This window comes from Neopelma chrysocephalum, unplaced genomic scaffold (assembly GCF_003984885.1).
Source record: "Neopelma chrysocephalum unplaced genomic scaffold, ASM398488v2 Primary Assembly neopelma1_74, whole genome shotgun sequence".
In the NCBI taxonomy this organism is placed as follows: domain Eukaryota; kingdom Metazoa; phylum Chordata; class Aves; order Passeriformes; family Pipridae; genus Neopelma; species Neopelma chrysocephalum.
Genome location: NW_020897735.1, coordinates 7,870,940 through 7,887,456, shown reverse-complemented (window position 1 = coordinate 7,887,456; position 16,517 = coordinate 7,870,940). Strand labels below are relative to the sequence as shown.

At 51.9% G+C, this 16,517-nt stretch overlaps 1 protein-coding gene across 3 annotated transcripts in view; it reads left to right on the top strand.

Annotated features, from left to right (window-relative positions):
* Positions 1–16,517, top strand: part of GPSM1 (G protein signaling modulator 1) — a 110,116-nt gene that overhangs the window by 61,180 nt on the left and 32,419 nt on the right. For all 3 annotated transcript variants that reach the window (XM_027687392.1, XM_027687391.1, XM_027687390.1), the window contains exons 2-9: positions 2,254–2,475; positions 2,965–3,100; positions 3,399–3,541; positions 4,728–4,851; positions 5,603–5,718; positions 5,983–6,138; positions 7,830–7,938; positions 10,825–10,951. In XM_027687392.1, the coding sequence (XP_027543193.1) occupies positions 2,255–2,475; positions 2,965–3,100; positions 3,399–3,541; positions 4,728–4,851; positions 5,603–5,718; positions 5,983–6,138; positions 7,830–7,938; positions 10,825–10,951 (1,132 nt within the window). In that variant the 5' untranslated portion in view covers position 2,254. The remainder of the gene's footprint in view (positions 1–2,253; positions 2,476–2,964; positions 3,101–3,398; positions 3,542–4,727; positions 4,852–5,602; positions 5,719–5,982; positions 6,139–7,829; positions 7,939–10,824; positions 10,952–16,517) is intronic.

The following is a 16,517-nucleotide window of genomic DNA, read 5'->3' as shown; positions in this document are numbered from 1 at the left end:
GAGCTGGAACCAGTTTGAAATTTGAGCTGGAACCAGTTTGAAATTTGCTTCTGTCTCTGCTGTCTTCTAACTGGAAGACAATTAGAAGAATCCAATGTTAATTCCTGTGATAGCAGCTCGTTCCTGCATTTCAGGTCCTCTCAAGATTCATCTCCTCTAAAGCTGCCTGAAGTTAATCCTGCTGATTTGAGTACAAGGTGTCTCTTGTTTTTCTTCAGTCCCAAGTCTTCTTGCAGCTGAGAGACTTGTCAATACCTGATGATGGCAATAAATAACTCCAGTGATCTACAAGCCATGGATGTGCCTTGGGACTGATGGAAGTTTGCTGTGGTCCCCAAGCTCATTCTTACTAGTTTTTCCTGTGGTCTAGCAAGAGGATCAGCAGAGAGAAGTTAAACATTTTTAGTATTAACAGTCTTAATATTTTTATTTCCTTTATCAAAGTTGAGGCAGGGGCTGATGCTGCACTGGCACCACAAGCAGCTTTCTTCTGTAAATAAAATAACCACTCAAATGTGAGCCTTGCAGTGAGCTTGGAATCAAATATTTGTGTGGGAGTTTGAGGTGGGAGCTCACAGGAGCTGTGTCACAATCCCCTTCTCCCTCATTACTCGGTGGTTCTGGGGGCAAATGAAGAGCGAGGCAGAAGAGGTCACAGGTGTGTTGGGAGAGGCTGAAACCAACTCTTTTGCTGATTTTTCTTGTTTGGACAGTCCTTGTGGGCTGTCCTGCTCTGGAGGAGGCTGAGGGGCTGCCAAGCCTTGGGTGTTTGGAACCATGTGGAGCCGACTCAGCAGGGAGATTGCCAAGCAAATGGGGTTGGATTTCAGACAGTTTATGCTCAGAGAGGAACTGGCTTTGTTTCCTGGCAGCTGAGAAAGCACCATTCTGCCTGTTTGTAGGGAAAATGTGTTGGATTTGGTATTTCCTACGTGCATCTCCCTGTGCCCCCTGCGGGAAGGGGAGGCAAGTGCTGGGTGCGGATTTGGGCAGATGTGGGAGCACAGACCTGGGGCAGGAGGAATTCTGCCCTGGAATTGGTGTTATGTGGTGGCAGGTTGTGCTTGGCCTCCACACCTCAGCCTTGGTGTCCAAGTTGCAGGGCTGGGCCTTGGCTCGTGGGTGGCTTTGGGGAAGCATCTCCCAGAGCTCAGCAGGAAACTGCCCCAGGAGGTGCCAGCTCGGCAAGTTGTTCTCTTGGTCTGGGTACCACGGACTTCCTCCAATTGCTCTTTGCCTGAGAACAGAACAGAAACCACCTTGGGCATTTGTTATCTTTTGTCAGACTGTTGCTGTTCTGCCCCTGGACAAGGGAGCTGTGTTTTTTGTCAGCAGATGTCCACCTCTGACCCAGTGGTTTTGACTTTTTCATTTCTGCTCGATGTATTTTTAAAAGCCCAAGAGAGCAAAGAGAAGTGTCTGAATAGAGGAACAGGAACATGCTGTGTCCATCCTCCTTAGGAAGGGGCTGATTTTGCAGCAGGCAAGACATTTCCAGTGTAAGGTTGGGAGTCCCTTTGGAGAACTTTGGATATGCTGGTCTAACAGGTACAGCTGTGATTCAGAGAGGGCTTGGTGGAGCTCTCAAAGGAGCACGTTTCCTTTCTCTTGGAGCAGTATCACTGACAGCATGGTGTGTGCCATTGCCAAAGGTGTCAGAAATCCATGGGAGGAAAGCTGGCCTGAAGGCTAATGTGTGGAAAAAGTGACAGCAGGAGAGTTAATGAAAAGCAGACACCGAGCGCTGGGAGCTGCTCAGCCAAGAAATTCTGCACAGTCCAGGGTTTTCTCTGCTATCCAATAAAAATGTGTTACAATTTGGCTCCCCTCTCTGTTACCCCTGGGAAGGTGGTGCAGGAAGGTGGTGGGTACATGGCTTCTGTGCCCTGCACCACCTGGAAGGAAAGATGCCGTGTTAGTTACTCTTGTGATGATTCCACATCTTGGAGCCAAGAGCCCTGAGTTTCTAATCCAGATTCTTGCTGGAAACCAGGGGACTCCCTTTGGCCTCTTGCAGGTGTGGTCTGTAAATCACAGAATGGTTTGGTTGAAAAGGACCTTAAAGACTGTCTCATTCCAACCCCCTGCCGTGGGCAGGGGCACCTTCCCCGAGAAGGTGGAATCTGGATGCTCCTGTGTCTCGTGCCCAGGAGAAAATTGGTGTACAATGAAGCAAACTTTGTAACCATCACAGGGCAGTGTGGGAGCACTGCAGTTGAACTCCTCCAGGAATGATGTCCTTGCTTTTTGCAGAATGGAGGCATCCTGCCTGGAACTGGCCCTGGAAGGAGAGCGCTTGTGCAAGGCTGGGGACTTCAAAGCTGGGGCAGCCTTCTTCGAAGCAGCAGTGCAGGTGGGGACTGAGGACCTGAAGACTCTCAGTGCCATCTACAGCCAGCTGGGCAATGCCTATTTCTACCTAAAGGAGTATTCCAAGGCCCTGGAGTACCATAAGCACGACCTGACCCTGGCCAGGTAAGTGAGTGAGCCCTGCCTTCATCCTCCTCAGACACAACCTTGAGCAAGGGCAACTTCTGTGGGGTCTGAACCCAGCAACCTGAGGGGATCTGCCCAGAAATACACCCCCAAAAGTAGCCCTGAGGGTGATTGTCCTGTGGAGAACTCGGGGGGCAACGAAAACGGGTCAGCTCCCTTCAGAGCAGGGAGGTGGAGGAAGGGATGTGAGGAGAGTGCTTGGAGCAAGAGCAGGGCAGTGTCCAGTTCTCCTGTCCCCAGGTGAGCACACCTGAAATCATTAGAGCAGCTCACCTGAGGCAGCACAACAGGGAACAAGGATCTGTCTTCAGAACTGTGGGACCTGTGTGAAGTCTCCAGCCGGGGGGTGTGTGCTGGGAGCTCCTGGATGTGGTGCAGGTACCACACAGCACTTGCTGCAGCTTGAATTCTGCTTCCAGCAGCTGGTGAGTAAAAGTCTGTGAGCTCTTTAACACCCTCACCTTGTAGGACCATTGGGGACCGCATTGGAGAGGCCAAGGCAAGTGGCAACCTTGGGAATACCCTGAAAATACTCGGGCAGTTTGATGAAGCTGTGGTTTGTTGCCAGAGACACTTGGACATTTCTCAGGAGCAGGGAGACAAGGTAATGGGTTCGTGGCATCCAAGAGGAAATATTTCCTGGCTTTAAAAATAATCTGTCTGCTGGTCAGTAAATGTGATCTGGTGAAGGTGGGCTTTGGAAGGAGGTGGAGGGTGAAGCTCTCCCTTCTGGCTGCCAGCACTGCTCTCGTGGTGCTGGCAGTAACAGCTGCCAGGAGGGTGAAGATGGGGAGAGGAAAATGTGGGCTCCTGCCTTTGACCATCCCTGCCCAGCAGTGGAAAGGTCCATACTGGGATGTGAAGTGTCATATCTTGCTGTTCCCTGCTCTTCCTCCTTTTAGGTAGGTGAAGCCAGAGCACTCTATAATATAGGAAATGTTTACCATGCCAAGGGAAAGCACTTATCATGGAACATGGCCCAGGACCCAGGCTCCCTCCCTCAGGAAGTCAAGGAGACACTGCAGAAAGCTTCAGAATATTATGAGTAAGTATCCAAGCTTGGCCAGCCCTTTCTCCTGCAGGGAACAGGGCCCCTGAATGAGAATTTGCATGTTGAAATGAATTAGAAATATTTCCCTGAGATGCCAAGTTATGGTGGCAAATTAATCTCAAGGAAGGTGAGGAAAGGACTACAAGCCTTCTATAAAATTGGAGCTAAAATTCATCCTGGCATTGCCTTGGCAAAACTCACTGTGGTTTGAATTATGATCCTGCACTGAAGTTCAATAGTCTGTGTTGGGAAGCTGAACTGTTGGCTCCTGTAGCCCCTGCTGCTCTCTGCTGGCCTCCAGGAGGATGGATCCCTGTGTGTCTCCATCACTGGGGCCACTCTGTGTCACCCAAGGGAAGAGTCCCTTTGAAGTCCTGCGTGTCCTTCTCAAGGATCTGTACTTTATCTTGCTTGCAACATCCTTTCTTTTCCTAAATAGTTTCAAAGATCCCTGTGATGTCCCACGCAGGAGGGTTGTCACCAGTCTTTTGGGTTTATGTTTTTCTCCTTGTACTTCAGAGTTTTGCTTTTATAAGGCAGGTTTTTTAAGTAGGCATTTTAAATGAAGAGAGAGACAGGAGCTTACATCTGTCTCCTCATATCTGAGGATGTGATAGTGCCTATAAATAGCTCACCATTCTTTTTCCAAGCAGTGGTGCATGTAGCATAGCCAGTGGGTAAATCTGTGCCAGCTGTGCCTGCTCTACCCTTCTCTGTGTGCTGTATGTGTAAAAGGGGAAAAACAAGGTAAAGAAATGCTGGGAAGATGCCAAAGAAGAGCTCTGCCATGAGACTGTGGATCCTGCCCCTCTCCCCAGGTGTGTCCCTGTCCTGCTCCAGGTCATCTCCTTCCTCCCGTGCCCCTGGTTCTGCCCTGTGCAGTGAAGGGGCCATTTCTGGTTGAATGTGGGATCTCTGTGTGAGCACTGGGTGCTTCCTGCACCAGCCACCCGTTGCCTGAGGAGAGGGAGCAGCAGGGACTTGCACCCCTGGTTTGGCACGAGCTCCCAGAGCTGCCCTGGCACAGGTCACCAGACTCTCCTGCACCCAGCAAAGGTGGTTGGGAGGAAATTACCTTCTCCAGGTTGGCTCTCCTTTCTGTCTGTGCAAGTTTCCTCGCTGTGTCCCCTCCAGAGCACTGGCTGTGTCTCACTGCACCTTCTGCTCTGGTGTCTTTCAGGAGGAACCTGTCCCTGGTGAAGGAGCTGGGGGACAGAGCTGCTCAGGGCCGTGCTTATGGCAACCTTGGCAACACCCAGTACTTGCTTGGCAACTTCAGTGAAGCCATAGCCTTCCACAAGGAGGTAGGAGACCTTTGCCTGCCTTCCTGGGCTCAGGGGCTGTGGAAGCAGCTTTCCTTCTCACCACATCCCACCGAGCACAGGGAGATGTTTCCCCCCAGCAGTTTTTCTCCCTCCTGTGTGAACCCTGTTGTAGTAACTCACACTGAGCAAATCTTACTCCAGTCCCCATCAGCACCTAATGAGCAGCTTGAGGGAAGGGTGCTGTTGGCTTGGAAACCGAAGGAGGTATCCAAGGGCAAATTGCAGCTGGGTCTAGCAAGGTTTTTTTTTCTGCTCTTAATTTGTCTCAGTCTAGATTTTAATAAATGCAAGCCATGAATTTAATTAAGCTGCTGAAAGAGCTGTTGATCAAGAATAAATGCTGCTTGTAGAACATAATAACTTTCTGTAAAGCTTTACAGGAGGGTGAGGTGACACAGTCCCTGCCCCAATTCAAATGCAGTTTAACTTCTGTTTCAGTGAGTACCAGTTTCCTTGCAGTGGAACGTGCTCAGCCCCCTGGAAACTCAGTCCTGGGTTTTAAGTTCTGGGGGACAGCATGGGAATGGAACTTTTTCAAAGGCCTTTCCTGATGCTGAATTGCAAAAAAAGAGGGAGAGATTTCCTGCTGCACCCAGCCCTGACAGGCAGGTACAACACGGCCTGGCTGGGTGGGAGCTTTGCAAACCGAGATGTTGATGTCTCAGAGGAGCTGGTGAGGGATGGAAAGCTGTCAGTGCCCCCTGTGCCCACTGCCCTGTCTCTGCTGCAGCGCCTGGCCATTGCCAAGGAGTTTGGGGACAAGGCAGCCGAGCGCAGAGCCTACAGCAACCTGGGCAACGCTCACATCTTCCTCGGCAGGTTCGACATCTCCGCGGAGTACTACAAGTAAGTGCCGGGGAAATCTTGACCTGTTCCTCTTCCCATGGGAATCTTGACCTGTTGCAGTGAATTCCGAAGCTCGGGGGGGCTGTGACAAGGGATCTGGAGGCCAGTGGCACGTGTGGTGCTCAGCAGGGGGGGTGATACATCCACCTCACAGGCATCAACTGCAGCGCAGCGTGTGCCAAAGGGGGACCTCCCAGCCAAAGGGGGGACTTCTCTGTCACCTTGCAGTGGCCAGGTCTCTTCATTCCCACCTCTGCCCTGCAGGAAAACGCTCCAGCTCTCCAGACAACTCAAAGACCAAGCAGTAGAAGCCCAGGCTTGCTACAGCCTTGGAAACACGTGCACGCTGCTTCAGGACTATGAAAGAGCAATCGAGTACCACCTAAAGCACCTGGTGATAGCACAGGAGCTGGGAGACAGGTAAAGAAGTGCCTCAGGGAAGGGGGTCTCTCCTGGGTGCAGAGCACTGACCCTTCCCTGACCTGCTGTTCTCTGTTGCTGGGGTTAAACGGTGATATGTGTTCTTGAAAGTCATTAGAAATCTCTCAAAACCCAAGCCTTGGTCCAGTCATCTGTAAGAAACGTGACATGATTGACACCTTTATCATGTCATTCAACCGTGGAGGTTGTGCCCTTAATGCTGTGTCTGTGTGGGCTGAGATCTGTCACAAGAGTGCTTCACAAAAATGCATCGTGTTCAGTGCTTTGCCACGTGGCTGCTGCTGTGTTACCCCAGAATGGCCCCTCTAAAGCTCCCCCAAGTCCACAAACACTGTGTCTTCCTTAGAAACTGTGTGCTTAGGGCATAAATATGTGCCACTTTGTCCTGTTGCTCTGGGTTAACGCTGGAAACTTCCATGTAGAAACAAATGCTCTTCCACAGAGGATGTGGAGATGAGGTTTCTTGGCCTCATCCCTCCTTATTTGGAGGCTTGGCCTCTTAGTTTTTTTAAAAAGAATTTAATATATTCTTTTACGAGGGGTTGGTTCCTTTTTGCTGGATACTCTGTGATCCTGAGCCTTCTTGCAGCTGAAGTGACTTTCAGCATTATGCTGAATTCTCTGGGAAGCTGGGTGTCCTCCACTAGATGGAGCAGGGACCTCAGGATGGGAGAGCTGTGCCACCACCCGGGCAGTATCTGCTCAGAGAAGGTACAATCCCACCCAAGGGTGAATCATGCTGTGTGGGGGTGCAGGCCTGTGGGCTCCTGCGTTTCTGGGAACACACCCTATGAGCAGAAGGTATTGAACAGGGTGACAAGAAAAACGTTGAAATGCTGATCAACCCGCCCAAACCTCTGAAAAGGGAGTTGCAGTCATGCTGAACCTCCCCCCGCACCCCCAGGTGCTTTTTTTATCCCTTCTCCCCCCACATCTGCTCGGTTGCAGAGCTGAGCAGGCTCTGGGGAGCAGGAGGCTCTGCCTGCTCCTGCAAACAGCTGCTGGACCTCCAGGGGCACTGGGATGTCCCCAGGCTGGGGCTCAGGGCTGCACAGGGCAGGTTCCACACCCACCTGCTTTCCCAGGCTTCAGGAAACAAGAAGCAGTGCCCTGGAGACCTTGTGGAAACCAGTCAATATTCACTTGGCTTTTGGGCAGTTCCAGTTGTGCCCCCTGGGTGATGCAGTGCTGGGACTCAGCTGAGGCTGTTGCCTGCCTGCAGCATTCTCTCCTTGCCATCTTCTCACTAGTTTAGCTCTGGGCTCTTGTAGAACCAAAGGGCTGGATGTTGTGTTCCCTCTTGATGCTCCTCTGGAGAGGAGCCCTTGTTGTGTGAGGTGGAAGCTGGACAGGAGCTGTGGCTTCCCTTCTTGGTCTGGTGCTCACCAGTGAAGCCAAACCATCCTGGGCCCTTGCTACACTGCTTAGTTTTGTGTCACTGTGGGCACAGACCTGCTTCTGAGGCTGCTGTTCATCCCCAGCTCTCGCTGACCTCAGGAAGAGGAGATTAAGATGCACAACACACTTCATCTTCTTTTGTAGAACTGTTGTGTAGATGAAAGCATAGCAAGAAGCCTGGCTGTCAGCACTCTCAGGAAGGCCCTGAAAGGGCTGCTGAGCTGCTGGGCTTTGCCCAGAGTTTCTGTGGTTGACAGTTTCCTGTTCTGCAGGGTGGGAGAAGGAAGAGCCTGCTGGAGTCTGGGAAATGCCTACGTCTCACTGGGGAGCCATGAACAGGCTTTGCACTTTGCAAGGAAACATCTTGAAATCTCCCAAGAGGTAAGAGATGCTGGTTCAGATCAGAGGGAACCAGTCCCCCGTGGTGAGAGGAAGGTTATTTTATGCCACTAAGTTCTATTAATGTAGTTCTTCTCCTACTGTGACTGCTCTGGAAAGCCCTTCTCTATGTGTTGTTTCAGTGGTGTCCTTAGGAACTGCAGAGCTTGGCAGGAAAACATTCTTTTGATGGGAGGCTCCCAGTCTTCCCCTTAATTGCAGCAAATGTCTTAGCTGTGCTTTGCTAAGCTAAGGGTGAGAAAGGACCTGGGCACCAGTTGTCTGCTCTGCTGGCCAAGGTGAAGGAGCTCTGATACCTCTTGGTGTCCCATCTGTTAGTAAGTCCCCCCCTTTCCTGACATTCTGACTGAGATGAGCCAGCTGTGTTCTGGCTGCATTTACTGGCCAGTTAAACACGTGGAGAACACAAGGGCAGCTCCTGAGCTCTCTGTGTTCTGCACTGCAGCAGAGTGTGTGCCTGGGGAGCTGTCTCCTCTCAGCAGAGCTGGCAGGGGGTCCCAGCTGCCAGGTGGGAACCCCAGCAGTGTCCTAACACAATCCATGCTGTCACTGGGCACACACAGCCTGCAGCCACCCTGTGCCACTGCCACACCATTTGGGGTGTCATGTGTGCAGCTCCCATGGTTTTCACAGACCTGCTCTCCCAGCTCACTGCAGCTTTCCTGCTGCAAGAACACACCCTGGGTTTGGGTGGCTCAGAAGTGCAGGAGGCAAGAATTCCATTGTTTGCTCCTTCCAGGGTGCTGAGGAAATTGGCCACGGCCTCTTTAGTCTTCCCCAGATGAAGAAATTGCCCTCTTGAAGCACTAATTGAAATCACCATATGTGAGTGAGCTGGGTGTTCTCCTGCCTGTCTGTTGGGTTGGCGAAATCTCAGAGTAGGGCTGACACAGCAGCCTAATTACAGATTTAATTATACTTATCAGACACACAGAAGAAATACTGTTCTTTTGGCCCTGTACATTTTAGGACAAATTAACTTTTCCAGCTCTGTTGTGCTCGGGCTGTGGCAGTGCAGGCTGAGCTCTGGAGCTGGACTTGGCTCCTCAGAGTGAAATGCAGCTGAGGAGCAATGGGAGGACAGGCAGTGCTGGTCTTGGGGCCTTTGGGGCTTGAGGGGAAACCCACCACAGTGGGTTCTCATTCCAGGGTGCTGGCTGTGACCACAGGCCATGTCAGGAGTAGGTTCCTCATGGCAGGTGGCTGATAAAGTCCCCTCCATCATTAATTACAGAGCAGAGACTGTCCCTTTGAGGAGAACTTGCATTGGCTTCTAGCAGTGGTTCTGTTAAAGCTGATGTTTTAGCTTAGTCTTGGAAATGAGTGAGCTGCTTGTGCTGTTGTAACCAGCAGTTTGCCCAGGAGAAACCTTGTGAAATTAAACCTTATCACACCAATGTTTGTAACTCACTTCTCCATCACTTTTTGCCTTTCCCTCCCCCAAAATCTGACGGTGACATTTGAATCCAAATGAAATCTGCTCAGGGTGACCACACTGGAAGCTGCTGCAGGATGACTGGGGTTACTGACAAAATTCCTCTGAAACAGCTGGAATAAGGGATGTGTACCTAAAAACCTTGGAAGCTGCCCCAGCTCTCAGACACTGCTCTGGGATACCTTTGCCATCTCTAAGTGTGGCAAGAGGCTCCTGGGAAGCTGAGGGCAGAAAACAGGGCTCTGCTGTGGTGTGTTGTGTGGTAGGTCATGCTCAGGATCATTGTCCTGCCAGTCTGTTCCTGGGTTGTTAATAGGGCTTTGGAGATGATCTGGAATGAGTGGAAGTCAGGGAAGCATTTAATAGAGCATCAAGGACTGTAAGACCTAACCAGGACATAGTAATTTCTCTGGAGATGATGTCAACAGCAAATCTCCTGTAATTGGCAGGGGGATTTATGGCTGATGATAAGCCCTTTGATCTGCCTCCCTTTACTGGCGCTTGGGGCTTTGTCATAAATAATGTGGGGATTTATGATTTTGTTCCAGGACGGCTCCTGCTGCCGTCTATCGCACAGGGCCACAAAAGAGCTGTTGCCAGGCATTTAACAGGGAATTGGGCCTCTCCAGGGGAACAGCCAAGGTCTTCCTCTGTCACAGAGGCTGCTCTTGCTCTGAAGATTAGAGGCTGTGTCTGGGTGACCTCTCTGTGTTCTCTGGTGATGTGCAGCGCCAGCGTTTTGTCGCTCAGTTGAACTTTGAGGAGCACCCGGTGTCATGTCCCTGTTTAAGCAGCAGGAGCAGTTGGACAGATCTCTTCCTAAAGATGTACCATCAGCTTCCTTGGCCTCAGGCCAGCGAGAGGTGGAAGTTTGGGTAAAATGTGGACTCCAAAAGACTTTTGGAGTCTTGTGTGGGTAGATCACTAGGAACAACTCAAAGTTGTATGGATCTGAGCCAGGAGAGAAGGGCTTTTGGAGCATCCGAGCCCTGGTGTGACACTGCTCACGTGGCTGATGGCAGAGCAGTGTCTGGTGCTCAGTAACCATGGAAATACTTGAGGAAGGGGGCTGAGATTTCCAGGGCTCTCTGCCAAGCCATGTGTGGCTGCAGGACGGACCAGACATGCAGATTTAACTGTGGCTCAGTTCTGTGGCAGTGGGCGAGCTGAGCCCTCTCTGAACTCCACAGAACTGTGTTCTAGGGTGCAGCACAGCACACACAGATCCCGTCCCAAACTATCACCCAGGAATAGTTTCAGAGAGCTCCTTTGGGGCTGAAAGCTGGGCTGTGTGGTCTCTCAAGGTGTCTCCAAGCTCTCTTCTGGCTGGTTCTGTGTCTGCTTTGAGATGGGACTGGCAAATCCCTTGCTTGGGGCTGTTTGCTTGGAGCACATGCCTTTAACCAGCTGCCCTGTTGGTGTTCCCACTGCAGATCGGGGACCGGAGCGGGGAGCTGACGGCGCAGGTGAACATGGCCCAGCTCAGGTCAGCCCTTGGCCTGGGCCCTGGGGATGAGGACGTGGGTGCAGCTCATCACTATGCTGGCTATGAAGCACAAGGTGAGTTTCTGGGCTTTTGGTGGCACTTGGAAGGTCTCTGGAAGGATGTGATGTGGGGAGGGGGAGGCGTTTGCAAGTGGGCAGGAAATACAAGTGCCTTCAAAGGAAAGGAGGTTGTGATGTGTTTGCTCTGTGCTTTCCATAACCTGCAAGGGCAGGGAAGGATCACCCCAAAAAAGGGCACAGAACGAGTTAATGGAATTAATCTGCATTGGGAATAAAATTCCCCATGCCATGAAGCAAATCGGCTTTTGTATCTTTTAAAGCTCTGCAGGGCCCTTTTAACTGATTTGACTGATACCACAGGCTTTCAGAAGTGACTGGCAGGGATTTTTGGCTGCTCTTGTTCTGATTAGCACCCAAGAAGAAGCCTAGGGCAGGGGCTGAAGGCAGGTTGGGAGCATCAGTCCACTGGGTGACATCTCACCCTTGGGGCACCTGCAGTGATGCTGAACCTGGAGACAAGAAAGTGGCAAGATGTGGTCACGGCAGACAGAAGGCACTGGACACTGGGTCATTCTGCCTCTGTTGCTGTGTGTCCCCAGCTCAAGGAATGTCCTGGAAGTGCCCACTGCAGACCCTGGTGGGTGCCTGGCACGGGCACTGCCAGCTGGCTGCTCTGTGCTGCGGGCAGACTTGTTAATTCACACAGCCCCAGCCACGTCCCAGGAGGTGCTGGCTGATTAAATATGACCTTGTTAGCACAGACACGCTTTCCCAGGCGGACTGTTCCCTTTCCTGGTGGTAGAACTGACGTGGAGAGGGTGATGCTTGGGCTCAGGCTCTGGGAGGGAAAGGCTGGCTGTGTGTGTTTGCTCTCGGTATCGATCTCAAAGGTGTCGCTGGCCACGTCAGTGCTGAAGCTTTTTCTGGGAAATCAAACATGGTGAGGGAGCCAGTGTGTGTCCTGCCATGCCCCATTGGAGCTGTGCTGTTGCCTCAAAGGCCGTGGGGGCCACAACAGCTGTCCCAGCCTCCTTTTGCACGTTAGTTCATCCTTGTAACTCCTGGAAAACGCATTAGCCGGAGCCTTCCTCTCATTCCTGACATCTCCTTGGGGGCTTCCCTTTTGGCAAGTTACTTGGTTGTGAAAGGGGAACAGGAAATGAACCTTGATGTTGGTCAGAGGGAAGTGTGGTGGAATTGGGCTGATGGGGTGCCAGGTCCCTTGGGCTGGGAGTGCAGGAGGAGGGCAGTGCCAAGGACTGTGTGGGCATGAGAGCACTGGGTGCTGAGACGTGTTTGGGTGGGGCTTGTGAGCATGTTATGTGGAAGAGCTGTGGTGGAAAGGGTCCAGCCAGGTTCATCTGGGAGAGGGGCTCTGCAGCTCTGACTGTATTGCACAGCCAGGAGTGCACAGCCTTTTCTTAGCTGGAAAAAATAGAGCAAGGGGGTCTCTGCTCTCATAACACGCTCCCCGTTGGCTCTGGGCTTGGATGTCACCTGCTGTGGACTGGCCTGGTGTCCCAGTGTGAGGACAGTGCACTGTGAGGGTCTTGGTCTAAACAGAGCCCTTCATGGGGAGAGCTGAGCCTGGTGTGTGGCAGTGTCCCCTGTGACACAGCCCCACCACCCACATCTCCCAACAGGAGACTCAGTGTGGGTGGCACTGAAGGGTTGGGGTTTTTCCTGGTCAGTCACTGGGCTTTACCCCAGGCAGGGCAAGGCAGAGCCAGAGTGTGGCTCCAGTGATCCAGATGTGCTGTGCTGACATCTGGAGCCAGCAGGGATGTTCCTCTCCTCAGGCTGAGGCAGAGCCGTGCAGGTCTGTGTGAGATCGCTGGAGGATGGGAAAGGGGCTGAGCAGCTGCAGGCAGAGTTCTGGAGGTTGCAGTGACCTCGTTAATCTGTGGTGCTGCTGCTCACATTCCCAAGGCTGAGGCCGTTTGTCAACAGAAGGACAAAGTGTTCTTGGGAGGAAAAGCAGTAAATGACTGGGGCTTGCAGGGGAGAGAGAGGGAGGGGTCTGGCAGAGCAGGGCTTCCCCTCGCCGGGTCCTGGGAACCTGCTGGGGAGGTGAAAACCAGCCCTACCCCTGTGTTTGTGGGCTGGGGCTGTGCAGCACCATCCTGCCACAGGAAGGGAGTGTGGGAACTACACCTGGCTAAGCACTGGGTGCTTTTACAGGCACATCTCAGGTGGGAAAAGTGCTGTCCCTGTCACATGGAGTTTTGGAGAGAGGATGGGTGTGCAGCACAGCCCATGGAGAGGAGCCTGGCTCTCTTAGCTTTTGTCCTGGCTTCAGCTCTCTTACTCTGAAATCATGTGGAGGATGAGAGGCCACCAGTGTGTCTGAGCCCTTAAGAGAGGGGAGAGGCATTTGATGCCTGCCAGAAATTTTGGTACCGTCCTGTGCACCTATTAAATGATTAGAAAAGTGTAATTATTTATATTATTAATAGCAGCAATTTACAGCAAGAGGAACATCTGGTTCTGTAATAGGAAGCAGGTGAGAGAGTCGAGATTCAAGTTGACTTCTGAACCAGCCATGCCTTTTGATGTCGACAAATCTCATGGTCAGGAGAGCTTTACATTTTTTTTTCCCCCTTCAGGTTCTTTTCCCTGCTTAAGGTTATAAAAGAGCTGCATATTCCTAAGGATGCTAAAATTGTCTGATAAGGCAGGCCTGTTATAAAACACATTAATTTCATCAAGCAGGTAGAGTAAAGGCTGGGAAAGCCTGAGCCAGACCATCACTGTGATGTCCTTCCCAGGTTACATCTGCTTCTGGGTCTTGGGCATTGCCCTTCACGGGGGGCCTGAGGGTGGAAGGAGTGTCTGATGTTTTCTTCTGCTGTTTTGGCTCCTCTTGCTGAACACTTTGTGATTTTAATTAATATTCTGAGCGTATTTGGACGTCAGAAGACAAAGCTGGAGGCCAGGGGAGTGGGGCAGTGCTGCAGAAGTCTTGTGAAAGGAACGACCTTGTTGAGAAACGCAAACACAGAGAGCTTAAAGCAACAAACTGAAGGAAGCTGGAGAGTAGCTGAACCATGAAGTAAATAAATAGAGGTTGGGTTTGTTTCTGCAAACAACCAAAAATGTGGCCCTGAAAAATGGTCTTGTCCTCTTTCACACACTGCAGGTTAAGAATTGAGTAGTGGTTGGCTTTGCCTTTGGGAGAGAAGTGAGGGGCATTGCTCTGGCCACAGGGGAGTTGTTTTGTAGGGTGAAGGCAACCAGGACAAGGAGTGCTGGGAGATGTCCTGGGGTGCAAACAGCCAGCCCTATTCCCAGGATAGCCCTGATGTCCCCCTCCCTGGCTGCCCTTTTCCAGGTCACTTGGGCTGGGCTGAGGCTGTGGGTCAGCTGTGCCCAGGGCTCTGTGGGTCACAGGAGATCCAGGAGCACAGAGCTGAGCCCTTCCCAGTCCCAGCCTGGAGGCAGTGCCTGCTGGGCTGGCCCTGGGTGGGTAAATCTCTGGTGCACGTTGCAGCATTGCCCTCTTCACTTCCCCGGTGCCAGCTGTCCCCTTTGGGTGCTGGCACCAGCTGGGAGGGGAGCACAGGAACAGGGATCACTCACCCCCCAGGGCTGCAGGCGCTGGCAGAGGGCAGGGAGGAGCCCAGGCCAGCCCTGGTGCCCCTCCAAAGCAAAAACTCACTCTGGGCTGCTTTTCTTTTGCTTTCAGCAGCACGTCAGCCTCAGCCATCATCTCTGCTGGCAGCAGCAGTGTCAGGAGACACCAAGCAACACCTCTCCTGGCAGCTGGGTGTAGGTGGGGAGGGATGCAGGTGTTCCAGGAGGCGTTGGCATGTGGATGCTTCCCGAGTGCTGTGAGCTGGCTCCTGGCACGGTTTCTGTGCTGTTTGCAGTACACAAATACCTCTGCCCCGCCGTGCCCAACAGCTCTGAGGGCAGAGAAGGACTCAGCCTGACTTCCCCCACCCTCTGCTCATCTTCTGCAGGAGGCTGCTCTGCTGGTTTGGTGCTCAGGAGGCTCCGTGCTGGGTGCTCTCACCCCTGCGTGAGGCAGATGCATTTCAGGTTGTGTTCTGCAGTGGCAGCTGAGCCCAGGTGGGCATGAAATCCCACTCCTTCCTCAGCAGTGATCAGCTCTGCGGGGCTTTGATTGTGGGGCTTTGCATCCTCGATGCAGTTTTGGGTTTGCCTCTTCACAGGAATCTTTGAACCCTCGGATCAATCAGACTGAGGGAGAAGAAATCTGCTTTTATGTTTTCCAGCCTGTTTGTTTTTGTTTGTTTGCTTGCTTTAAATGTCTTTGAAGTACCTAAGAGGTGTTTAGGGATGAAACAGGCAGATTGACCATCCCTGTGCTGACGCAGGCAGGGAGGGGTGGTGCTGTACCCCCTGCCAGCCCGTGCCTGGGGCTGGGATGCTGCCCAGGGACAGGGATGTTCCTCCTCCATGTTTTGCTCAACCCTCCTGCGGAAAACTGACTGTCAGCCGAGAGATGTGGCTGTCTGAGACCAGCATCTTGCTGACAGTGGGACAGCCCTGCTCCCTCAGGCTGTGATTTCACTGTCTAGGAAGCATTTGGCTTCCTCTGAGCAGATGAGTGCGGGGTCACATCCCTAACGGCTTCAGCATGGAACCTGCCCCGTCCCTACCAGTCACACTGAGTGAGGATAGCAATTCAAATTGCTTAAAATTAAATATCCTCAACTCCATTTGATTTTTTTTTTTTTTTCCCCAGGAGCTGATGGGCTGCAGCTCAGCCTTTTTTCATTCTGAAAATGAAAGCCCGAGGCCGTGCTGGTTAATTGGACCTGCTTACGCAGGGGTTTGATGGATGAGGGTGTTGACAAGCTTTTGGCCAAGTGGAAGGCAAGGATGCAAGGTGGTCTGGTTGCTTTATTGGGCTCTGACAGAGAAGAGCTGGAGCAAATGTTCCCATGTGCCTGCAGGAAGGGGTCCAAAAGACCTGTGTCTGTGGTGGGAATGCTGCTTCCGTGGAGTGGAAATTTAGGACTTCTGAAGGATGCCTCTTCATTATCTTCATAATGAGTTTTTTCTAAATCTGAGTAACCTCTGCTGTTACAGCTGTTAAATCATTCCAGCAGCGCTGATGGGGGGGATGAACCTCTGAGTCATTTGGATTTAAACTGAGCAATTCAGCACTCACTTCAGACTGCCCCAGTATTGGCTTTAGGAAGTTCCAAAATAACCTTTTCAAAGTGTTAAGAAATATTTAATGTTCTTCCTTCATCTTGCTGTGTATATGAGCCTCCTTCCCTGCATCCATGTAAAATACAGCAGGAGTTCTTGGCTCACAGCAGAGGAAATGCTCCAGGACCTGAAGAGAAGACATTGTGCCAGTGAAACTCAGGTGTTTGTTTGATCTTGATGCCAGGGGAGACAGCAAGTGCTGGAAGGGAGGATGAGGCAGAGGCCAGTTCTTGAAGCCTGTGGCAGAGAAGGCACAACGTGGCTTTTGGCAAAGCCATCCATTAAATCAAGGGATCTCTTGTTGTGGGGAGAGAGAACTTTTTGGAAATTATCAGTTCTGGGAAGCCTGAAGTTCCCTTTGGCTGCTGTTCCAGACTCCAGCAGCCATCCCAGCTCTGGTGTGTGCTGTCTGGTTCCCAAAGGCACTTTCCACAGA